This window comes from Acinonyx jubatus, chromosome A3, assembly GCF_027475565.1.
Source record: "Acinonyx jubatus isolate Ajub_Pintada_27869175 chromosome A3, VMU_Ajub_asm_v1.0, whole genome shotgun sequence".
Taxonomy (NCBI): Eukaryota; Metazoa; Chordata; class Mammalia; order Carnivora; family Felidae; genus Acinonyx; species Acinonyx jubatus.
The window spans coordinates 114872701-114897391 of NC_069388.1; the positions used below are offsets into that span (position 1 = coordinate 114872701).

At 51.8% G+C, this 24691-nt stretch overlaps 1 protein-coding gene across 7 annotated transcripts in view; it reads right to left on the reverse strand.

Moving 5' to 3' along the window:
• Positions 1-2527: 2527 nt before the first annotated feature.
• TOGARAM2 (TOG array regulator of axonemal microtubules 2) overlaps positions 2528-24691 on the reverse strand; it is a 76669-nt gene continuing 54505 nt past the window's right edge. For 6 of the 7 annotated variants that reach the window (XM_053201060.1, XM_053201058.1, XM_027033468.2 and 3 more), the window contains 8 exons: positions 24025-24260; positions 21910-22068; positions 17666-17783; positions 17196-17290; positions 15472-15664; positions 14344-14560; positions 7472-7558; positions 2528-3013 (listed from right to left, as the gene is read on the reverse strand). In XM_053201060.1, coding sequence (XP_053057035.1) covers positions 2757-3013; positions 7472-7558; positions 14344-14560; positions 15472-15664; positions 17196-17290; positions 17666-17783; positions 21910-22068; positions 24025-24260 — 1362 coding nt within the window. In that variant the 3' untranslated portion in view covers positions 2528-2756. The remainder of the gene's footprint in view (positions 3014-7471; positions 7559-14343; positions 14561-15471; positions 15665-17195; positions 17291-17665; positions 17784-21909; positions 22069-24024; positions 24261-24691) is intronic. The other variant, XR_008289595.1, reaches the window with a different exon arrangement.

A 24691-nucleotide genomic window follows, 5' to 3' on the forward strand; every position in this document is an offset into this window, starting at 1 on the left:
GGCCCTTGCATAACTAGAAGCTATATTCCCACCCCAAGCACATCTTCAGGAGGTAGGGCTCCTGGCTGCACATACAGCCAAGCAAAGAATGGGGTGGCTCTCAATCTTCATTTCCCACCACTGACCATCCATTAGGGCCTCCTTCTCACACGCACTCCCGACAGACCGAGGCTAATATGCTGTCTTCCCTGTTTTAAAAGTAATGATGTGGGAGGGGTGCCTGGGTGGCTCAGTTGGTTGAGCATCCAACTTCAGCTCAGGTCATGATCCTGTGGCTGGTGAGTTCAAGCCCCAAGTCAGGCTCTGTGCTGACAGCTCAGAGCCTGGAGCCTGCTTCAGATTCTGTGTCTCCCTCTCTCTCTGCCCCTCCCCACTGCCTCTCTCTCTCTCTCTCAAAGATAAATAGACATTAAAAAAATTATTTTTTAAATGAAATTTAAAAAATTTTAAGGAGTAATGATGTGGGAAACCTTCGGAGGCTGAAATTTCCTAAGGCCCTGAGAGAACCACCCAGGCCGTCCCCAGTGGGGTTGGGTCAGGGGCATTGCCCACAGAGCCCAGCTGCCCAGAGACTCGATCTAAAGTTAAAATTGAGTGGAGGAAAGTAGAACCTTGCAGTTATTTGTTGCTTTTCAGCGGTTCTCAGTTATTTTAAACTCTCCACCCAGGACGGTGGATACAGAGCACAGGGAATGGGAGGCTTCCATTTTGAAGACGTCCTTGGAAAACAGGACCTCAAAGCGGGAGGAGAGGAAGATGCCTTTGAGCTTAATTTCCGCCTTCAAAGTCCCTGCCAGACTCTACATCCTTGGGCTCCTACAGGTTCTAGGATCTTGGCAAGCAGAAAATGTCAGTCTCCCGACCAAACCCAAAGAGTCTGCTCAGACTCCAAGCAAACACAATTAATTAAATTGTGTAAAACTAAAATGTTTAAAAATCAGCTCTTGGGCATCTTTCATGATTCCCTGTCCAGCAAGCCTTTAACCTGCTTCAGTCAGAATCAGCCAGGGAAGTGGCTGCTGGGAAGCCCCTGCTGGGGTCACAATTAGCGAGAAGCAGCTCCTGCTGGGGCTAGAATTACTTAAAGTCACACTTAAGCCACATATTAAAAGCGAGTCCCAGGATGATTGTACCATACCCAACCTCACCCTAGAGCATTGGGGGGGTAGGAGCCGGCCTTGCTGTATCTGGCCACACAGGCAAGATGAAAAAGTGGCTTTCTCAGGGATACCCATGAACATGGAAATATATAAGTTCGTTGATTCAGGGCTGCCCAGCCAGCTCTAGGCCATTCCCCTTGGGAGAGGCTTGGAACCATGATGTAGAACCGATATTATGCCTTGAGGTGGGTGACACTGGACGGGGTCCACCTCTGGGGCCTGCCAGAAAACTTGCAGGCAGGAGGCTGGGGCCTCAGGGCCTCAGCCATCTGGATCTGCCCAGAGTGTTGCTGTGGGTCTGGCTGGGTTCCTTGGCTGGGATGGGATGCTGCCCCTTCAGCTCACACCTTATACGTGTGTTTGAGGTAATGACCTGAGCTCTAATTCCTCCTGGTCACAGTATTGCCAACCTGCCAGTGGCCCCAGGCAAGGCAAAGCCACTCTCACTGCATCTAGGGCCCCAGCCCCAGACGTCCCTCTCTCCCTGCAGGACCCCATTTCCCTGGCTGCTCCCTCAGTGGGCAACACTTTCTCTCAGCTTGTGTTCTGGCGCATCCTGTACCCAACACACCCCTCCAGCTTCCCGATCCAGCCCCCAGTGGAGGAACCCATGTAATTTCAGAGCTCCCACACGACATCTGCACATCACGTAGCTTTATGCTTGGCCAAGTGCTTTCATTTATGGTATTTGAGTGTGAAACATCATCTGACCCTCGGCAGAACTAGTCAGAATGCCATCTTGCTGAGAAGGCTTTTAGTAATGCAAATGTCAAACTCCCCCTGCCTTTTGAGAAGCTGGACAGATCTATTAGAAGATTCCCACAGAGGGGCACCTGGGTGGCTCAGTCGGTTAAGCGTCCCACTCTTGATGATATCGGCTCAGGTCATGATCTCATGGTTCATGGGTTCGAGCCCCACATCAGACTCTGTGCTGACAATGCAGGGCCTGCTTGGGATTCTCTCTTTCCCTCTCTCTCTGCCCCTCCCCCACTTATACCCTTTCTCTCTCTCTCTCTCAAAATAAATAAACTTAAAAAAAGAAAAAACAAAAAGGAAGCCTCCCACAGGATCAGGATGACCCTGGAGATGTTTGCCCTACTCACCTCAAATCAGGCTTATAACAAACGGACTGGGTTTAAATGGCCAACTCAGGGTCTCTGGGTTCAGGAGGGCTTGTCCAGTCTGTCACAGATAGGGGGCCGTGGCCAAAAGGGTCTGCAGCACAGGGGTCTGTGCTACCCTTTTTCTCCCCATCTCTTCGTTTCGATGTCATCTGCAGCTGATTTTGCTGTTGTCTTGTTTTCTTTGTCACAAGCCTAGTTATTGAAAAATTCCTTGAGGTTAAAAAAGCACACGATAATAAAGCCTTAGAAAAATAAATAATTCCTTTATTCCTACTTCAAAATATACTATGTGCATCTGGAACTCTAAGAGAAAGTCGGCCGGGAGACTGTTCCATCATAAAAATCAAGTAAGATAAAAAATAATGACTGCCCATTTCAGATCCGTTTGTAACCCAGGTGAAAGGGGCACGAGCTGCCTGTTGTCTTGTTGTCAGATGCCACCCCTCTGTCGGTGACGTTGGCTGGGGCTGCCTCACCGGGATTCTGTGTCTAAGAGTTCCTGGAGCATTTTGAGGACTTGCTTTGGCTGGCCAGCAGCCAGGTGCCGCAGCCGGGAGCCCATCTGTTCCTGGAGGCCCCTGGACAGCCGGCACACCGCCACGCGGACGTTCCTGCCATGCCCAGGCAGGACACCATTCCCCGTCATGTTGTTCAGGAAATACCAGAGGACCGGAAGGACCTGACGCTCCACGGCCTGGGGCTTCTGGGGGTAAACAGAGGCCACCAGCACTGTTGGGCAGAAAAGAGGGAGAGTTACTCAAGGCAGGCTTGCTCTCTCTCTCTCTGTGTTTCCCTGCCCTCTCTTGGGACACCAGTTCTATCCCCCAAAGGGCAGGCAGCCCAGAAGGGCCAACTAGTCCATCAGACACACGACCTAGGGCTCGGGACACGTGGAGGGGCCCTGGAAATGTTCTTATTTCTTTAAAATCCAGAGGAAAAAAAATATGAAGATATCCAGCCTGATTTATATTCATGCTTATACCAATCAGTTGTAATATAAAATTTTTAACTTTTTTTTTTTAATGGAGGAATGAATATGTAAAAACAAAAGTGCTCAGAGCCCATGACAGTCGTCACTGGTCCCTGCAGCCCAGGGGAGAGGAAAGAGGCAGACAGGGCCGGACTGCAAAACTGCCTCTGCTATTTACTAGCTGTATGACTTGAGAAAGCCACCTAACCGTTCTGAGGCTGTTCCCTAATCTAAGGATAATCATCCTGAACCAAACTCTTAGGACTGTTAGAGCTTAGATAATACATGTACGTGAGGTGCCCAGGTAGGTAGGCAGGTGACAAAAAGTAGCTAGGACTAGTGTTACTTTAATCCACATTCCCACCTATGTGACTTCACACGAACAAAAACTTGTACCAGGGAGGAAAACCAACATTCTCTCAAATGAAGCATTCTGAAAAATGAAACAGGCAGCAGGAGATAAGCCCAGTGTGGCCTTCCCCAGTGTCTGGACACCAAACCTCACAATAAGACCAGCAGTAATCCGGGAGGCCTGAACGTGCTTTTCAACCGTCAAGCTCTGCACAGACCCATGATTCAGTGACGAACCCCTGAAATCGGGTTATCCCAGCCTCTCTACCCTTTTTAATCCCAGAAATCCAAGAAGCAGGCTACCCCTGCCAGCAAGCCCTCTGTCAGAGTAAATGCCGGGGTCAAGACCACCTCAAGAGCTACCCCAAGTCACTTCAGAGCCACTGCTCCAGCCGTCAGCCACGGCCACCATTACCCTGAGTGCATCGGTTCTAACAATGCTTGCTCTACACAGCACGGTCCGCCTGTCATCCTGCCGAGGAGAAGGGCTGGTGAGGGCAAACAACGCCAAGAGAAGCACTTTACTTATTTACGGAGCAAAGCAACTGGAAGGTTCCCTGGGCCAACACACACCCAGAAAGCTAACACTGCCTCAGTCCTGAGTCTGGGGGTCAGAGCTTTGCAGCATGACTCCATTGTTCTCACAGCACCTCAAGAGGCAGGACACCAGCCCATCCTGCAGAGGAGGAAGCCAACACTCAGGGGTCAAGGAACCTGCCCAAGGCCACGTGGCTAACAAGGGCGGAGGGCAAAGGCCAAGCCCGCCTCAACTCCATGGCTCATGCTCTTCACCCCCCACTGTCCCCATCCTCCTGGAGTTCTTCAGAGGCTGGTGTGTTTTGTTTCATTTTTAGTGAAACCTCAGTTTGTCCTTCCTTCACCAGCTTAACATCATCCGACCCCTCAGGATATTTCCCACGGGACCCCTCTGACTCCGGAGCAAGCCTCGGACAACAGGGGACCAGAGAGGATGAGCTGGCCCCCTCAGCTCGGCCTGGCACTTGAGCCATGCCATTTCCCATGGAGCATGTACGTTGGCTTTCAGGCCACACCCCCAGGGCTCCCGCACCCCACACTGTGGGACCTCTCAGGGGCTCCCCAAGGTCACAGAGCCCTCAGAAAGAAAGGCAGTCCTCGTTCCCAGGCAAGGCAGGACGGCACCCACTGGCTCAAGCCAGCCACGTTGGGGGTGAGCAGCCTCATAAAGTGGGGCAGAGAGGTGGGAGCTGGAGACAGCCCTCGAAGCCAGAGACAGACTGAGAAGGAGGCCACAGTTAACAGGAAAGCCACGGGGGCAACCCTAAGGTGGGGGGAGGCAAGTTATACTGAACAAGTATAACTCAGAGTCTTTTTTAGACCTCCACGGGATCTCACCTGCAAACCGAGGAGACAGCTATCCCAAGAACCAGGTGCAGGTAGGGCTCCCCTGTGCCCACCCAAGGGTGAGGGGCTCACCTGCCCCTAACCTGCCCCGCGTCACTTGGCCGCGGCCCCCGGCAGGCTGCACTCACACCTGACCTCTCTCCCTCCCAGCAGCGAGGCCTTCACAGCTGGGCCCAGGAAGCTCACTTCTGCAGTCAGGCCCACGTTCCCCGGGCACAGAAGGTGGAGGTCACCTGGCTGATGGTGGTGGGCCTCTCAAGCGGGCAGAGGCAGCGATGGCCCTTCTGGGAGTCATCACGGGGAAGAAAACCCCACTAAATTTTGAGCTTAAAAGGCAGCTGAAGTAATTAGCAAAAGATTTACTCCTGTTAAGCTGTGCTATTATTAGTCCACACCTTGTGCCAATTGAAATTTTCTTCTCTGTTCCTGTCTGGGCCCGACTTAACAGGAGAGCTACGTAGAAACTCTTGCTTTTGAGGTCTCTTGGAGACAGATGGAAAATATTTACAGTCAAATGGAGGATCTAAAGTGAGGTAGCCATCCACCTCCGGGGCCCATATATCACTCATACAAGGACAGGTAAGGGTTTCACCCAGAGAATGTTGATGTTGAGCAACAGAAAAGGGTTCCTTGTCTGGCACCCAGGTGGTCTCAGTTAGGGGGCTCCTGGGCACCAGCAACATGACACCGTGGCTGCATTTAGCTCCCCGCCCTACTTTGCTTGGAGAAGGCCTATCACCTGGGTGGAAGCCAAGGGTCCACTCCAGGGACACTAAAAGGGCTGAACCAGGGCACAGAGGCAAGGCCAAGAGCAGGACAGGGCTGTGGAGGAGTTGAATGACATCCTCAGCCAGGCAATGTGTGCTGAGCACCCCCAGTGCGGACTGAGGCTGTCACGGGGTGGGGGGGGGGGGGACATGCTCCTGAGAGGCTCACGAAACTCAAGCAGGGGGGTAGGGAGGAAGGGGACACAGAAGTTGATGCCAGAACCAGGCCAGCACCACCCAGGTGGAGGAAGAAGGGTGGAGAAGGGCTCTCTCTGCAGGACGGGAGCCGCATGTGGGCAGCACAGGGCAGAGGATGGGAGATCAGCCCCAGCAAGGCTGGTGCCACTCAGGGAGGGCACTCAGGGAGAGACAGCACAGCACAGAGGCTCTGTGGCCAGGCTCCTGGGGACAAAGCCCAGATTGCTCGCCAAGGGACCTTGGGCACTTAACCTTTCCGAGCTCCACTTTCCTTACTTCTACAAAAGGGATAATCATGGCACCCACAGCCTCTTTACGAGGTTGTTAGGAGGATTCGATGATCCAGTGCGTGTAACTGGGGGAGGGGGAGGCGAGAGCCTGGAAGGCCACTCCAGGGAGCCTCGACACTGTCCTGAAGACAACCCACACAACGACTCAAGCACAGGGGTAGCACAGCCTGTCTGCATTGTAGGGGTTGGGCGCTCAGAGGTCTGGAGAACAGAGCCCTTTCGCATCCTTCCCAAGAAGGTAGAGGAGGCTTTTGGTAAGCACAGAAGATTATAAAACCAACTTAAATAACCTGCCCAAGAGCAGAATAGGCACGTGGCAAACAGGTCGGTACAACCACAAAGGCCTAGGTCCTCCCCATGCTGCCTCCTCCCGCGTCACTGGAGGTTTCAGACCTGGAACGGAATCACTGGAGACGGCAGACTCAAAGAAGACACCGCCTGGGAGCAAAGCTCTCCTCGGCCAAAGCTTGAACACAGCAGAGCAGACGCCCGCCAAGGCCCCAAATCCCATGTAGTGCAGCCCCCGGGCACCTGGCGCAGGCATCAAGGAGGGTTGAAATCCAGCCTGTGCTCTGCTTTCCAGCCTGTGCGTGCCCAAAAAGAGACAACGCTAATTCTCACAACAGTGTAGCCGCTGACCAAGCCATGTAGCTGGGAGGCAAGATCTACCCAGAAGAGGTGGTTTTTTTGTTTTTTGTTTTTTTCTGATTCACACAAAGGTACCCTATGGCTTAGTGGACGTCCTGTTTGCAAAGAAGAAATGCATAATATTTTCTTTTCTTTTTTAATTTTTTAACGTTTATTTTTGAGAGAGACACAGTGAGAGTGGGGGAGGGGCAGAGGGAGAGGGAGACAGAATCTGAAGCAGGCTCCAGGCTCCGAGCTGTCAGCACAGACCCCGATGCAGGGCTTGAACCCACAAACTGTGAGATCATGACCTGAGCCGAAGTCAGATGCTTAACCAACCGAGCCACCCAGGTGCCCCCATAATAGTTTCTTAAAAGCTATTTTGTTTATGTACAAACCTGCCCCATTGTGGTCAAAAATGAAGATTACCTTTGGATAAGGTGGGAATTATTTATAAAAAGCAGATTATCAAGTTTTTTAAAAGATCTGCGAGGATTATTTGATTATTTGGGGGTCTAAGATAGTGGGTGGTTCTACATGCCGGGAGAGAAGAACAGAGATGGACTGGAAGGCTAGGGTGAGGAGCTTTGGGGACGCTCACCGGACAGACGTTCTGTGACATCAAGCACTGCACGGCCACTCAGGAAGCGCACCTGCCCAGCAAACGCTTGTAGGAGGCAAAGCTTGTCTGAAAGAGAAGGAGAGGGTCAGTGGCCGTGAAGCTGTGGCTGGTTCAGTGCTGTTCAGTTCCAGGTCCCTGCAACACCTACCTAGGGAAAGAGGCCTGTTGGGGAGCTGAGTTAAATGTCCAAGTCGCAACGGAGTGTCCGGGGAAGAGTGAACGACCTGGCATAGTTAGTTACACTGGCTCCCAAAGAGGCTTCATGGACTCCCACTTATCTGTGCTTCCTTAAAATTGAGTTTGGGGGCAAAAGAGGGTTGCCCCAGTCCCGGGCAAACCAGGATGTTGGTCACCCCATCAGCAGCAGAAGCATCTGGCTTACTCTGGTTGGGTCAGAGGAGGGAATGTGCGAGGACCGGCAGGGGCCGGGGCATGTATTAGCTCTCAATAGTTTATCTATAACGTCCCTGTGTGAGACCCAGGCCCAGATGGCATCCTTGTACAGACAGCAGAGTTTATCCTCCACATGCCCCAACCCACTTTTCAGGAGGTTTAGGGGAAAGAGGGATTTTTTTAACCTTTTTTTTCTTTTTTTTAAATCATCCCAGCACCCCACACCCAGCCCCCGGAACCAGCTCTCGCTGCTACCCAGCCACACTCATGGTGGGGACTGAGGACTGGGTACTTCCCCGTCTGGCTGTTGAAAGAGTGTTTATTAGAATGAACCACTGATGGTGAAAGCACAGGCAGCTGCAGGGGGGCTGCTTTGGGATAAAGAAGCCCTCTGGCATTCTTTGAACGTAGTTCTAAAGATCCCACAGGTGCTGAATGTAGACACTGCTCATTCTTCCCCATTCTGGCTGACGTCTCCTGGTTTCTCACACTATTAAAACTTGAAGTCCTGCACTCCTCACAAAGACACACAGGGTGAGGAAAGTAGCCCTTCACCTGAGAAAGGCGTGCTAACATCGCTCCCATATACCCAGCTCCCAACAGTGTGCAACCACGGCAGTCCCAGGATAACCCCATGGGAGGGAGTGCAAACAACAAAACATGCTCTTCGGGGGTGTGGCTGCAGGGCCCGCCTACACCTGTCACAGAGGTCTGGGTGGGTGTCACCACAGGTGCCCCCAGAAAGTAGGTCCCGGGATCCTAGGGGCTGACCCACTCAAGGTGCCAGATTTCTCTTAGCAGGGGACAGAGATTAGAGACCCACCGCAGGAAGTCTTTCCAGACAAGCTCCACCTTCCCTGAGTTCCTTAAATACCTCGGCATCCCCCTGGATGTGCACAGCTTCGCTTTTCCCGTCAGGCGACAATTCTAGCTAAGAGCTCATTCCCATTTCCTAGCTCCCCTCCTGAGAGCTGGAAGGGGTACAGAGGAGGAGATGTACACATGAACATCACGCATATCCCTGCTGCTTGCAAAAGCTCCATCCATAAGGCAAGAGTCTTTAAAATCATTTGTTCTGGGAAATAAAAGAGATGCCAACCTCTAGAACATTGCAGTTAGCGAGAAGCAGTCTCAGGGCCACTTGGTCAATCTGTAGTCGTGTAAGCATAGGTTTTTATATCAATGTCGTCTGCATTGTTTTTTCCAGGTGCTTCTATGTGTCCCACCCCCACCTTTAACCATGAGCTCACCTCCAAGGACAAGGACTTCTGCCTCCTTGCTCTCCCCCAACAAAACTCAGTTCAGGACATTTTCTGGACACAGCCAGACCTCCCCGCTCCTGGTGGCTGACATGGCCTCCCAGAGCCAGAGACAGGTAAAGAACTCGGGGGATACTAGAAAATGCACATCCGACAGACATCTGTGACAGATAATGCTCCCATGTGCCTGGCACACAACAGGTGCTCAATAAATGCTCTAGGACCACAGAAAGTGTTCAAGCAGAGACATTAAGCATGTCCGAACTGGTTTATAAACCCCAGAGCACCACACCCCGAGTAGATGGTCTCTCTTCCTCTGTTTGCTTTTGTAGTGATGGCTTACCACCCAGGTCACACCCAGGTTTATTGAGAGGCAGGAAAATATAGGGTGAAGGGTGTGAGCTCTGGGTTCAGGTCGCCTGGACCGAATCCTGGCTCTTCCACGTTTCTCTATATTAATACTGGACAAAACCTCCTACACTTCAGTTTATTCATCTATAAAAGGAGGATAACATCTTCCTCTTAGAGCCACTGTCGTGTTATGATACTTAGGATATTGCCCTGGGCATATAATTACTATGTAAGTATCAGCTATTACTGCTAGTGTTACTCTTATTACCTGAGAATGTTCCAAAAGCCCAGCAATCTGAATGGTGGAGAGACCATTAAGAGGCTGGAATCTAACTTCCAAACCCTTAAAAAAAATCCATGTTCCATTAGCCGGAGCTCTTCACAGGCTCCTGTTCTGCACCACAAGGGAGCCACAGCTGCCACAGCTGGCCTTGGCACTGCCTGGACGAAGAGCAAACAGAGCCATGCAGCGTAGGGAAAACAGCTACAGGCTGGCAGGCCACATCCCCGTCCTCCCTGGGCATCGCCTTCCCTCCCTGCAAGGGGGCGGAGGTCTCCGGGGCCTTGCACCTGTCCCATGCAGCTAAGCCCTAAGCGCACCAGGCCACATCCTCCTCAGGCTACTGGGGAGCCAGAGAACTTTTTTTAAAGCACAAAAAGTATGGTAGCATAGACAGTGACAGCAAAGAAACTGGAGTCAAACTGGACTCCCAACAATAAGTACAGGACTCCATGAATCATGACATGCCACACAGCCACCCAAGCTAGGTGCGTTCATTGCAGCAAAAGTGGGAATGATCCATTTAAACAGAAAAACACAAGATGTGGTCCAGCATGTGACAGACCTGTTAAAAGTGACTCCAGTGTGTAATCATATGCAAATGCTCACGCTCTGCTTCTTTTTTTTTTTTTTTAAGCTGGATGTAAATTTAAATGTGTAATATGATCGTGACTCTGCACAAGAGTTATGCACGTGACTCTGCACAGGAAAAAAAATCTAAAATGAAAAAAGCCAAATGTTAATAATGGTCTCTTCCAGGGGTGCCTAGGATGGTTCAGTCAATTAAGCATCCGACTCTTGATTTCAACTCAGGTTAGGATGTCACAAACCATGAGCTTGAGCCCTGCGTCAGGCCCCGTGTCAGGCCCTGTTCTGATAGTGTGGAGCCTGCTTGGGATTCTCTCTCCCTCTCTCTCTGCCCTCCGCCCCCAAAATAAAATTTAAACTTTTTTTTTTTAAATAACTGTCTCTTCTGAGAAATTGAGACTAAAGGTGAAGGGTTTTTTCCTTTCAAATGCTTTATATTTTCCATTTTCTCAATAATTAATAAGTATGACTTTTATGTGATGGAAAGTAAACTTATTTTTAAGTAGGAACACTGCATGATAGCATGGAATACTGGATAGTTAAAGAAGCAAAGTCTAAATCGTGTTTACCTTACAATCTCTAACAAGGGAAATCTGTACACAGGCAGACAGGAAATAGAACAGATTTTTAAGCAGTTGGTATATTAGAGGGGCACCATGGATGAGTTTCTAAATTCCTTTAACAATACCATGTTGGTCATATGATTATATAAGGTAAAGAATTCGGAGTCAGAGCAAAATCAAAAAAGTAGATCTGAAGCTGCCCATTCCCAGCTTATCTGCACTCTCCAGCCCTGGCCTGGGGCCATGCTAATCAACAGAACTCCTTTTGATGCTCAGTCTGACTGGGAGGGGGGTGGCTGTCAGCAGCCTGATGTTTTAATTAGTGAAGTTTCTTCTGTAGCTAGCCCAGTCACAGGGCCCAAAGACAGAACCAGCCAGCCAGCTCAGGAACTGCCCTGATCCCCAGAATAACTCCCCTGAAATCAGAAGGTCCTGGCGGAGAGTAGAAAGGATGCCACCCCAAGCTCCTTCCAGCAGTAACAAAGGGCAGAGGTCAGAGAGCAAGGTGCCCACATGTCTCCTTCCTCACCCCCCCCCCCAAAAAAGGGGACATGGGCAGAAATCCCCACCTGCTCTGTGGACCACCGCACCACCTGCCCCATACACCCACGGGAAAACCAAGGAACCGGAAGAGATGTGGTGACTGTTGAGTCAACTTATCACTGAATTCCAGAATCAAGAGGGACCTTAAAAGGTTGCCTAAGAAGGCCAACCTCCCAGTTTGGCTGTGTCATCTGGACTTTGTGCCAGAAGGCAGACTACCCACCTGTGTTCTTGTTCTCCTGGCCCCCTGTTGATCGGGGAAACAAACCACAACCTGCTGAGTCATTTATTTGTGATTCTACACATTTAAGTACTCCACAGCATTTGGCTGTTCCTCTCCAGCCTGGAGCCAAGAATCCCTTGTGGGGAGTGACACCAGTCTTGGGAAAAAAGCTCCCTCTGCTCAAAGGGCTCCAAGCTACTTCCAGAAGGGACCCTGAGATGCTAAGAGTCTATCGGAGCCACCAGGCTCCACCTGGGTGACATGGGAAGAGAAGATTTGCACCCCTTCTCTTCTGCCACTCCTGCCCCAGTCTCTATGTCTACCACCCAATCCCCTGGGACAGTGGGAAGTTTAATTATTTGCATCCATTTTTCCCTCTGCAGGCCAGACTCAGCCCATTCTAGACAGATGAGAACCACTCCCAGAGAGAGCTTGATTCTACCCTAGGTACTTCCTGGCAGGGGTGAATTCTTACTGGCAATCTAAACCCATCCACTTCTGCCCTTTCTGGATATAGAAATCAGCTAGTTAAAAACACCTCCAAAACCAAGACTCCTCATTGGGCTGTGAGTATGGCTCACAGCAAAGCCACATGGCCCTGAGAGCCGCTGCTGCACCTGCTCAAACTGACCGGGAGCCAAGACCCTGTGCTTCCCCCTTTGGGCCCCACAGAAGCTTTTTGCCAGGGATTTACTGGACTCCATCCAACTCCCTGAGGCCAACGACATTCCATTCCAGCCTAACACTGACCTAAGGATTAGAGAGGAAAATAGTGCCCTTCATGCCTGCCTCTGTTCTCCTCCCATCAGATCCTTTCACTGATGGGACGGGGCAGGGGCGGGGGGGGGTGGGGGGGGGTATCATCAGCCATTTCCAAGGAGACCCTGTCCCAGGAGGAAAGGACAACTATAGGCATCTTTCCTGGAAGCTGCAGCCTGCCTCAGGGTGTGGTCAGATCACAAAAGCAGCAGTCTCCCAGCCCCTTTCCAGGGTGTCCCACCCAAGTGGGTAGAGGAGGGCCTCAGGTAGAGAAGGCCTGAGCCTTGTGACAATGTGAGACACCACATCCTGCAGCCCAGAGTTCCAAAGCTCCAGCGAGCTCCAGGAGGATGGCCCAAGGACAGAAAGTGGAGACAATAACACCTGGAGAGGAAAGTGTTAAAGCTCCTCTCCGCAGACAAGGGTGCTTAGCCTCTTCAAATAGCTAAAGCCTATTTTGCTTGGTGCAGGTTTTCCCAATAAATCCAGGGCCTGCAGTGATTTACCAAGAGCCGTGGTTATTGGCAACAGCAATCTCACTTACCCAGAGCAGCGCTGTGAACTAGCCGTAATTTAAAGCTGGATTTATATTGTTTGTTCTACAGCAACAAACTCAGCAAATCATAAATTCCCTTTGAGATGAAGAGAGGAAACTGACAGTATTTATGAACTGAAGAGGCAGAGAAGGGCCTGACCAGGCCTTTGATTTGTAACTGAAACTGCTTCTGGAAGCTCCAGCCAAGGACACAGCTGCTGTCCAGCCCCAGGGAGCTGGGCTCCCATAGGGTGTGGGCACCAGGAGGGGAGGGGTGCGTTTCGGTGTTTCCAGCCTCACCACGGGGATGCTTTGCGGGTTCTCAAGGCAGGACATTGCTCTGTGCTCATCGGGACATACAGCAACAAGGCCAAAAAGGTGGTTCTCCGAGCATAAGCTTGGTCACATAGAGTCAAGAGTGGTTTGAAAACCCTTGGTTCCTCTGGTCTGGACATGACTGTACTCGTGTGCTACATCACACACACATCTGCACTTCAGTCTGCGTCTTAAATACACCAAATATCACCTTCTAATCATCTATGAAAGGCATGGAGAACAGAAGCAGATGTGCCCCCAAATTCCACCCGATGTTGGAGAACCAAGATGTGTTAGTGCAAAGCACATAGCACTTAAGGAGCTCTTGCCTTCCCTGATGTCTCTCCCATTGCCCCCCCCCTTTTCCTTTTCATCCCACCCCCCACCTCCACTCCCCCGTCACCCTCCACCCCTCATCCCAAATTCCTCCTTCCCTGAGCCCTGGCCCCGAACAGTCTTTCTCAAAGGCAATGCTTGTCCATCCCATGCTCAAAAGCCAGTGGGATCCCAGCCTGACTCCTGTATCAGACAATCAAGGTGGCCTACCTGGGTCCACTCACCCATCTACTTTGTCCTCCCCAGCAGACTTGCTGTGCTCTCTCACCGCCATCCGGCCTGGTCCTCGTACAAGCCACACCCACTGTTACCATCTCTACACTGTTTCCAGCTTCTTCCTGGTAACCCTGACCTATTTTTCCTTCCATGCCCTGTTGGCTCAATCACTTCAGTACTGTGTGACCCTGGCTGAGTCATTTCTGTCACATGTACTATGAGGAGGCAAGACTAGATCATCTCCACATCTCTTCCACTCCTACCATCGAGGACCCTCAGGTGGCTGTGACATGGAAAAGCCTGCCAACCATGTCCTGGGCTGTCCACCCCCATCCTCTATAGCCTCCGGGGAAACATTTGGCCTGAAAGCCCCAGTGTCTGTTAGCACTCTGCTGATTCCCAACAGGAAGGGTGAGCCCACCCCAGGGAGGGCTCAGGGAGCGAGCCCACTGCATAATGGAGCCAAGCAGGGCTGTGGCAGGAGGCTTACCCAGGTTCTCAATCATGGCGTCCAGCGCAGCCGTGGCGGCAGTATAAATCCCCGAGTTCTTGGAGTTGAGGTTGTCTGCAACAGCGATGATGATGGAGAGCAGCATAGGGTGTAAGCTTGCTTTGAGGAGGGGGATCATCTTGGCAAGGGACTCCAGGGCCCACTGGTTCACTTTCTTGTTGGAGTCCTGAAGCCTTGGGGTGAAAGCATCAAAGACCTATTGAGGAAACAGAAACCAAGAGCCCATGGGAACCCAGGCTGGGCAGGAGGCCCACAACCCAACCAACCACCCTTGGCAGGGATTCCTCCTGCCTTCCTGGTCATCCAAACTACACCAGAACATTCTCAGTGACGAGGAGCTTACTTCCTCAAAAGGGAAAGAGGGGAAGAGGGGAAGAACAACTGTATATTGAGCACTCATTGCGTCAAAGCATCTAGAGCATCCCGTTAGGTACCCTGCACTCTCACGGAACAATCCAAACCGATGAGGCATGCGTTCCCATCCTCAGTTTACTATTAAAAACAAAACAAAAACTGAGGCAGAAAAAGGTTCACTGACTTTCCCCAGATCACACAGCGAGGCTGCTGACTTCAAGCCTGTGCCCTAAGTACTCTGCTACATGGCTTGACCATCAGCAGCCTCAGTCCTGGAAGAAGCAAACATCTGCCCCTGTTTCCAGCCTGTGAAAGGCCTGTGCTTGCTCCTAACCCACCTGTCCAGCCATCATGGCCAGTCCCCTGGCCAACACATACTCTGCCCCCAAACATCATGTGCCTGGCTAGACCAGGAGCAGCCTTCAGCTGTGGCATCCTCTACCTCTAGCTTCCCCCCCGCCCCCCCCGCCCCCCCCTCTGCCACCCCGCTATAAAGCTGCTAGAGGGATGAGAGATGCCAGGACATCTCTGGGTGGTCCCAAGGGGCCTGGCAAGAGGTGATGCCCTTGCCCCCTTGGCTACTTCCAGGCAGTCCCACAGTGTTACCAAGGCAACTGGATAGCAGGTACTTTTCGGGCTCCCTTTACCCTGAGGGGTCTGGCACAATGTCAAACCCTGTCCTGAGTTTTCCAAATTGAATTTGCACCCACAGGGGACAGCCAGGTGAGACAGCAAGGAAGGGGCAGCGCCCACCTGGACCAGGTTGGAGGTGATGAGCTCTGGCTCAGCCTTGCAGCGCTCCAGGAGCCGCCCCACGCCCTCCATCCGAGACTGGTATTCTCTGGCCTCCAGCAGTCGCGTCAGCTCCCGAAGCCATTCCACCACCTCCGGGCCACTGTGCATGGAGGGCCGTAGCCCTGCCAGCCGAGGGCCATTGGAACTGAGCCTACGCAGAAGGAACTTCTGACCTGGGCAAGCCCCAGAAGATGGATGCACCTCTTGTCCCATGCCCCTTCCAGACAGGTGGAACTGAGACAGGAGTGTCACCTGCAGCTTAGTCCACCCCCAGCTTTCCACCCGCTGCTTCAGGACACTGGCCCCAGAACTCTGGAAATGCCTTTTCCTCAGGGGACAACAATCGGGTTGCCTAGAGCCCCATCCTTTCATCAGGGGACAGGGCTCTTTCTTCCTGCCTTTTTTTCTCTTTTCAGAAAACATGTGAAGAATGGGGGGTGGGTATCAGAGCGAGAAGTGGGAGTCCACGAAAGAATGACTGCACATTTAATGTAGGAGTGAGGAAAGGTCTTGCCAGCTGACTGTGTCCTGAGCCCTGGTTGCCTGGGCCCTGCCCTTCTCCAGTGACCAAGGAAATGTTAAGACTCCCTGTTCTATCATTGTGGGGGCACATAGCTATAGTATCCCCTGATCCAGTGCAGCCAGTATGAGAGCAGTTCCAAACAGGACTCCTATCCCCCACCCCAGCTCAGAACCCGGCTCTCTGAGCTCATGCCCTGCACCCAAGTCCCCTCTGAAAGAGCCCAACACCATCCATTCTGTCATTCAGTCCTACACTCCACACTGTTTGCCCACTGAGTGCCAGGAGCTGTACTGGCCACTGAGAAGAGGGACATGAAAGACACGCCCTTTGCCTTAAGGAGCTCACAGACCAATGGGAGACAGGTGGGTCAACCGGCTGACAGAGTACTGAAGAACAGAGGGCACAGAGAGAGCCTCGGGGAGACAGTGACAGTGATCCGAATCTTGTGGAGTCTTGCAGAATAAACAGGCATGTTCTAGATGCAGGTGGCTCAGCATAAGCAAAGAAGGGCTCAGTAGGAGATAGGATGGTGGGGAAGGGGGATGGGCAGGGAACATGAGCTGCTCCTGTCTGGCTGAGAGGCTGTGTGTAGGAGAGAGCAGGAAGCTAATCTTAAAGAGGTGACAGAGGCTTTCCTGGGCGCCTGCTAAGGAGTTCAGATATGATCCCTCCCCGACACCACAGAAGAAGTTTGAGTTTCAGGCACATCAGTGATCAGGAGGTTTCTGCTTGGTTTCGGCTCCTCCCAGCACCTACCCACCCTCTGCCTCTCCGCCCATTCCCTCTCATCTACCTTCCTCCCAGCTCTGCCTCTAAATTTGTCCCAGGCTGGGCACCCTGATGGCAAAAGGGTGTGCTGCTCTAAGGGCCTGGCCAGCAACATGCCCCGCCTGTACGAGCGGAACTGCACCCCACTCGGCAAGACTGCAGTGGCCAACTTCTACTGGCAAGTGCTTCTGGTCCCATGATGTGGTCTCCCTGAGATTTGGGTGGGGGAACACCTCCTATAAATTCACCCATGAGTGCTGCAGACCCAACTAGGTCTCCACCGTAGCCCAGATCCACACAGACTTCCAGCGCCACCCCTGGCCCAGGGCAAGCAGGACGTCTGTGTCGTCAGCCTTCGATGAAAGCTGCAGGGAGACAGGCGCAGCCATACCCATCCTCGCCGGGCAGCCCATTCTCACACAGCACCAGACTCCTTGACACCTTGCGGCCCTTGGCAGATGGAAGTCCATCACTGTCTTCTATTCCCTTGAAAAATGCACACAGAACATGAACCAAAGGGGTGGCCCTCTGGGGAACTGCCGGCCACTCCAGGCTACACCATAAGGAAAGGAATAACCCCTTCCACCTGGCAGAGCTTCGGAGGGAACAGCTGAGCCTTCCGGAGCCTTGGTAGTCAGGGCAGGGGTCAAGATCCTCACTTAACAGGAGACAGTGTGGACGCCCAGCAACTCAAGGGACACAGGCAGAGAGGAGCACAACCAGGTCTGAGCACAGAGCAAGGAAATCACATTTATCCCACCAAGCAGGGGTTGTGAGTGAAATGGAAGCCTCTAGAGTGCACACTCCCCTGACCGGCCCAGCTCTGATCTCCACCCTGACCTGCTCATGCCCCCGACTCACCCGCTGCTTAATGGCAGCCATGACCTTCCGCAGGTCATGGGACGGGAGGCTCTGCTTCAGAAATGCATCAAACTTCGTGTTCGACATCAAGATATTCACCATCTTCCGGCCATAAAACCTGCCACAGGAGAAAGAAAGGGATGAAAAAATAGCCATAGAAATGCATCATAAATCTGCTTTACAGATTTACATAAGTTTTCCAATTGTAGTAACAGAGTTTTTAATACTTTTTCTCATGAAGACAGGAATCGCTAATTGAGCAGTTAAAAACTAGATTCATAAAAGAATAAACATCACCCAAAGCCCCATTACCAAGAGAAAACTACTATTAAATTTTTACATATTTCCATGTAGTCTTTTTGACGCGTATACATTTTCTTTGCTATCAGAATGTATATACAACTTGCCTCTGGCTTTTTTCACTTTATCATTAATCATCTTCCCATGTCATCCTTTTTAGTGCATTCATAATATTCCTTTGGATGACTATACTGAAACGTACTTAACTTTTTCTAGTATGGGGCATCTAGAAATCTGAGGAAGGGTGCAGTGGGGCAGTATGGGAGGAAGTGGTCAGCTCTACCTGGTGAACAGTGCTGGGTGGAGGGGGCGGGGAATCAAGGAAGACTTCATAGAAGAGGTGACCCTTAGATTGAGACACAAAAGATGAGTAGGAGTTCAAGAGTGAGACGGATTAGGGGGTAAGAGGGTGGTGGAGGGGCGTCATTCTAGGATCCATTATACGGTCTGACATGTCAGCAGGCTTGTGGTTGGAAAACAGCAGGCAAGACCTAGATGCAGGATAGAATACAGAGAAGGTACGACCCAATTTCTCAAAACATGAAGGAGTTGGGCTTTAACCTGCGTGCAGTGGGAAGCTGAAGAATGATCAGAATTGCACTGAAGTCGATATGTCTCTGGCAGCAGTGTGGAGGATGCGTCTCTGTGGACAAGGCAGGGGGGAGGGGGGCAGGGGACCTGCTAAGAGGCCACCATAATAGTCCAGGCGAGAGATGATGAAGTCCTGAAATAAGGCGGTAGAGTGGGAGTAAGGAGGGGTGGTCAGATTCAGGACGTGCCGAGAAAGTTGAAACTTCAGGGTGTGGGAGCTGATTGGAGGTGGAGCTCAAAGCATCTTCCATTCTCGTATTTCACTCAACCTAAGACTCCACTGATCATAAAATGCACCATTGACTTATTTTCCACTAAGGAAAAACAGAAACAGAAAACACTGGCAATTTCCACTGCCTTCTATGACACTGCCCCATGTCGGAAGGCAACCCTTCTCTGTATTCTCTCAGAAACGGAGTTAACGTTACTTTTAGGTACTGCCCTTCCCTCCTTAGGTTGGGTAAACTACTTAGTTTGTGGTGGCCTTGTAAGAAAATGTGGAATTTGCTTATTCCTTCCATGATGACTGTTTGCATTAATATCTAATTTATGTCCCATCTCTCTATTTCCATACCTTTTCTCATACACTATAACTTTTCATTTCAATGCCGAATAAGAGTGTAATATTTCCAAGACATTTTAGAGAGCAATTAAACTCAACAAGTCCCCACAGAGCATCCACGGTGACTTCTTAAAATAAATATAAAAGGCTAACAAGCAGAGAAAGCCTCATAGTTTACTTCCTACAATGCAAACTATAATTCAAGGGTTTATGCTATGAGCAATAACGACCAAGTTTGCAAATGTGCAGATAGTAAAACCCAAATCAAAATTGCTGCCTGGCCAACAGCAACGGTGAGACGCCTCTGATTGTAAGATACTAAAATGCGGGGGAAACTGTGTGTTTTAGAATCAATAAAGTAGGAAGGTCTCCATTTTGCATCTTCAGTGACTCAGTAAATAATAGTGACTTTTAACAATAGAATAGTTACAAACAGAGAGGGAGGGAGGCAAACCATAAGAGATTCTTAAATACAGAGAACCAACTAAGGGTTGATGGGGGGGGGGTTGGGGAAGAGGGGAAAATGGATGGTGGGCATTGAGGAGGGCACTTGTTGGGATGAGCACTGGGTGTCGTATGTAAGTAATGAATCACGGGAATTTACCCCCAAAACCAGGAGCACACTGTATATACTGTATGTTAGCCAATTTGGCAATAAATTATATTTTTAAAAAAAAACAATAGAGGGAACACAGCCAGAGAAAGGCTTGGGGAGAAGGCGATGGGTTCATTGAGGGACATTCTGCCCCAAGGATAACAGTGGGACATCTGGTGACAGGCCCTCTGGAGGTAGAGGTAAAGCACTGATGCTCAGGGAAGGGAGACCCTAGGAAGCATCAGAGTTGCTCGGGCTGGAGCCACGGAAGTGGTGACAGCGGTCAGGGAGAGTTGTCAGTGGGGGACAAGAATGAAGACACTGCTGTGGCAGGCAGGCAGAGAGGGGGCCACAGAGGGAGAGCGGAACCCGGGAGTGCAGGGCCACAGACACCGGGAGGCATAGGAGCCAAGAAGGAAAATGGAGTGTGGTCGATTCCTGCAATGGAAGACAGGTCAGAAAGGAGAGGGACTTTCGAGCTGGAGAGATATTAGATCTTGATTTCCATCCCCCCACCAACAACCAAAAACAAATCTACAAAACCTTCTGGCTCCCCACCAATAATCCTCATTTCAGGGACTGGCACTAACACTTACCCAGCTGTTCAGCTGAAAAACCCAAGCATCATCTTTGATTTCTCTTTGAAAGCCTCACCACCCACATCCTGTTGGCCCTGCCCTCAAAAGACACCCCAATCCAGCTCTCCCCACCCTCTGCTAGCCTCCAGCACCCCGTCAGGGACTGGGGAGCAGCCCTCTGTCCGGTGCCCCTCGTCCGTCCTGCTCCCTCTCTCCTAGCAATCCTCCAATGAGCCGCCAGAAAGACTATTTTTAAAAATCAAAAGGGCAGTGAGCCTATAAAGAAACATAAACCCTAGTAATCGGGGTGGGAGAGGAGACTCTGACACAATAACGAGCTGTTATTTTTACCCATCAGATCAATGAAAATTAGAAATCCAGATAATGCAAGGTCGCGAGGACGTGGGCACTGGCACCATGGGTGGGGGGCGGAGGGGCACAGCGTGCTCCCGGGCACCCTGTAGTGCTCGGGCTGCGCCAGGGGACACATGCCCCTGACCACAGTCCTGCCCCCAGGGCACATTCCCAGCAGCTCTCGCTCCATCAGCGAGCCATGTGCGCATGTGATGCGGGGCACTGTCGCAGTGGGGAGGGCCCACCCGTGGACTGCTGGTGTGAAGGCACCGGCTGGTGCACACTACAGAACATGGCTGTGGAGCAGTCCCCGAGTTGGTGGTCTCCAGATCTGGTGACCAGACCCAGGAACCAAGGAGTGTGATTAACTGGACCCTAACCCTAGCTCTCCAAGACAGTGAATCAGGTTCTGTCACTCTCCTGTTTAACACCATCGAATTATCTCCTCACACTCCTGCTAAAAATCCTCCTGTGGCTTCCGGTCACACACCAGCCCAAATCCCAGCTCCTGGCCGTGGCGCGTGGGGTGCTGCCAGGCCTGGCCCTGTCCCGTCCGCCTCATCTCCCGCCCACTGCCCGCCCCCCCCCCCCCCCCCCCCCGCCTCACCAGGCACCCTGCAGCCCAGCCTTCTTCTTCCTCTAACACGGGGCCTCTGTACCATTTCCTTTGCCTGGGACACTCGCACCCCAGACCCCCAAAGAGCTAGCTCCTGCTGGCCCATCCATTCTCAACTCAAATGTCACCCTTCAGAAAGATCTCCCCAGATTTGTAATCAAAGTAGCTGCCACCCCATTCTCCATTACATCGTGGCGTTTTTCCTCTGTATCCTTTATCCATATCTAGAAGAATCATAATAATTTCTTTATTTTCTGCCTACCCAGACTAGGGGTGAGATCCAGGACAGCAGAGGCCTAATTTTTCTTATTCATTGCCCTATTCCTAATAATGAAAAATGATCTGTTCACTATCCTTGGAAGGAATGAACAGTGGTCTTTGAGAGTGGGGCTGGGGTGGGTCAGGATGGGGAGGGAGGGCAGCAGGAGAGAGGGAGAACCGGAGGCAGGGAGTGTGGACCCTCCTACAGGCCTGGCTATGCCTGTGCACAGAGACAGACAGCAGCCCTGAGGAAAGCAAACAGCTTCAGTCTATCCGACCCCAGGGAAGCTGAGCTATGGGGGGCCAGGGCCTTCCCGGCTGGCTGGTTGTCTTATCTGCCCTGGGCTGGCCAGGTAAGCAGCCCCCAGGCCCCCGGCCCTGCATCACCTGGTGTCCTGGTTGGAGTCCTGGGCCAGCCTCACCAAGTTGCGCACCAGCATATCTGTGCTGTCCCTGGTGCCTGAGAGAAGCTTCTCGGCGCCTATCTGCTCCAGGACGGCTGAGAGGTGCTCGGCAGTGCATTTCCGGACTAAGGGGTTTCGGTGGCTGAAAGGAAATAAAATCACAGTCAAGGGCTCACACAGGAATGGGATGTGGGGTCCCTAGAGTGCCACACATGGACCTACACCTGTGCACCCATGCTTCATGCTGTGATGGGCTCTGAAATCTGTCTCCTACGGGCTATAGGGAATCTTCAAGGAAAGAGCAGCCACGTCCTGACAATAGAACCCAGGATGACAATGGCAACAACAGAAGGAAGAAGGAGCACCTGAAGCCACCTGATGCTGTTCCACAGTCCCTGCCAAAGGTGCCGGAGGCTGGCAGAGGGGAGGGGAGAGCTGGACTGGTGTGTCTTTTGGAGGCTCACCACCCCTATGCCTTCCTGAGCCCATGTTTGCCTTCCCCATCTTTTCTTCACCTAGAAAGATCCTACCCAATCAACGTCTCCATCTCTGCCCTCTCCAGCCCCCTAGGCAGAATCTCCCCTTGTCCCCTGGGAAGTACAGGTACACCCCTGTGGCTCTCCCACCAGGCTAGGAGCTCCCAGGGAGCTGGCACCAAGCTTCCTCTCAGTGGAATCCTGTGCCCTGCTGGTGCCCGGCACATGCCCACACGTGGTGGGAGCTTACTGCACGTTTGTTGAAATGAATTGAGACAGGAGGGAGGAACAGGGGATCAATGGGTGACTTGGTAACCACAACAGGAGGAACCTGAAATCTTACAAGAGAAGCCCATCAGGGTGCCACTTGTTTCTTTCCCACCTTTTCCAACGGGGCCTGTGTGTCCACAGTTCATTAGGCAGCACTGACCCCTATTTCCCCCAGGGTCCCATCCCAGTGTAACACAAAGGGGTCTTTTGGGTTCTCCCTACTCATTATGGTCCAAGGACCAGCTCCATTAGCATCTGAATCAGAATCTGCATTTTAGCGAGATCCCTGGGAATTCAAGTGTGCAGCCCCGAGGACACCTGACCCTGGTTCCTGCGACAATGATAGGGTGGTTCAATTTGTAGTTAGTGCATGCACTGAGCCAGGCACCCTGCTGAACACCTTCCATCTATTATCGGTTCAACTCCATAAGCCACTGTTACCATCATTTTGCCTGTGAGGAAGCTGTGGCTAAGGGAAGAATCCAGAAAAAAGTACAATTAATTTCTCCCAAGTTAATAACAGCCCCAGTGGGCACTCAATAAATGTTCTAGTAAAGGCAGGCAATGTTCTAAGTGCTCCTTCATGAATCAATTCATCCACTCCTCACTGTTTTATGAGGAATATACCATTATTATCCCCATTTTACAGATGAGGAAACCAAGGCACAGAGAAGTTAAGTAACAATCTGGGATGTGAACGCAGGCGACATGGCTCTGGAGCCCCTTACCCTCTGTACTGGGCTATGGTGCCATTACCAAAGGCAATGAATGGCTGCTACAACACAGCCTGGGGTCTATCTGAGAAGTCTCCTACAGGAGCGTCGTGACCGGCTCTGGGGTTGAGAGAAAGGCTTTGGGAAACGGTTTTGGTTTTGCTTTAGTTTTGGTTCCACAAGTGAAAGCAAATCTGGCTGCAGAAAGCCTCCGATGGTAGAAAGCACCTTCCTCCGCCCAGGAAAATGCCAAGAGGTGTGAGCCGAAGTAACATTTTGTGCCTTGCTCTCCTCACAGCCCAGATTTCATCAGAAAGAACGCCCCTCCCCTGGGAGAGGTACAGGCTGCAGGCTGCCTCTCAGCCCTGTCCCCAGGATATTACCACGGACACTATGATCTCCCCAGAACACAGCAGCTCTCCCCTTCCAGCTGAGGCCCAGGGCTGCCCTGAGCTCACCTCATTATCCCCAGCCTGGCCCAGGAAGGGCGGGAGAGAAGCCCCCCAGGAAGCAGGGTCTTCCTCCCCCAGCTAAATGTGTGAGGCACCTGTCCCATCTGCCTGCTCCCCTCCCATCCCCGGGCCTCTCCCCTTGCCTTACCTTCCCAACCCACCCCTCCCACAACGAGCCAGCGCGTACTAGATGCCCGCTGAGGTGAGGGCCCCCAGGGAGCGGGCAGGGGTCACATGCTCCACCATGGCCCCCAGGGACCGGTTGGCCGCTCTCTGGATGAACTCGCTGGTATTCCCCATCTTCTGGAGCAGGCAGCGGGTGATCTCCTCAGCCTCCTGGTCCATGTTCTTCTTCAAGGCCCGGAAGAGGTCTCCCAGGGTGCCGATGGCCAGGCGTGACACTTTGGAGCGGAGGTTGGTGACCTAGGAGAAAGATGGGAGAGGGACCCTCCAGGACCGCTGGACTCTGCCAAGGGCTCCAGAACATACGAAGAATAGGGCACGGCACCACCCTCTCCCACCACCTCCACCCTCATTGCAGGCCTAGGCCTTGCCAGGCTGGAAACGAAAACCTTGCAGCAGCTCTGGACAAAACAGCCCTATTTTCTTAAAAAACACTGTTATTGTTATCACCATAATTATTAATTCCACCTGTAATTTGAAATTTGAACATCTGAAATTTGGGCAACACTTAGTCAGCAAAGTACCTTTACAAATAATGTTCAATTTGGTCTTCACAAGCTGCCCCGCCCTCACCACTGGAATAGTCTATTCCCAAAAAGGAGCCCCACTGTTCCTCCAGGCCCAGCCTAGGCCCAGGACCAGTACCAGGGGAGAAAGTCCTTGGGAAATGT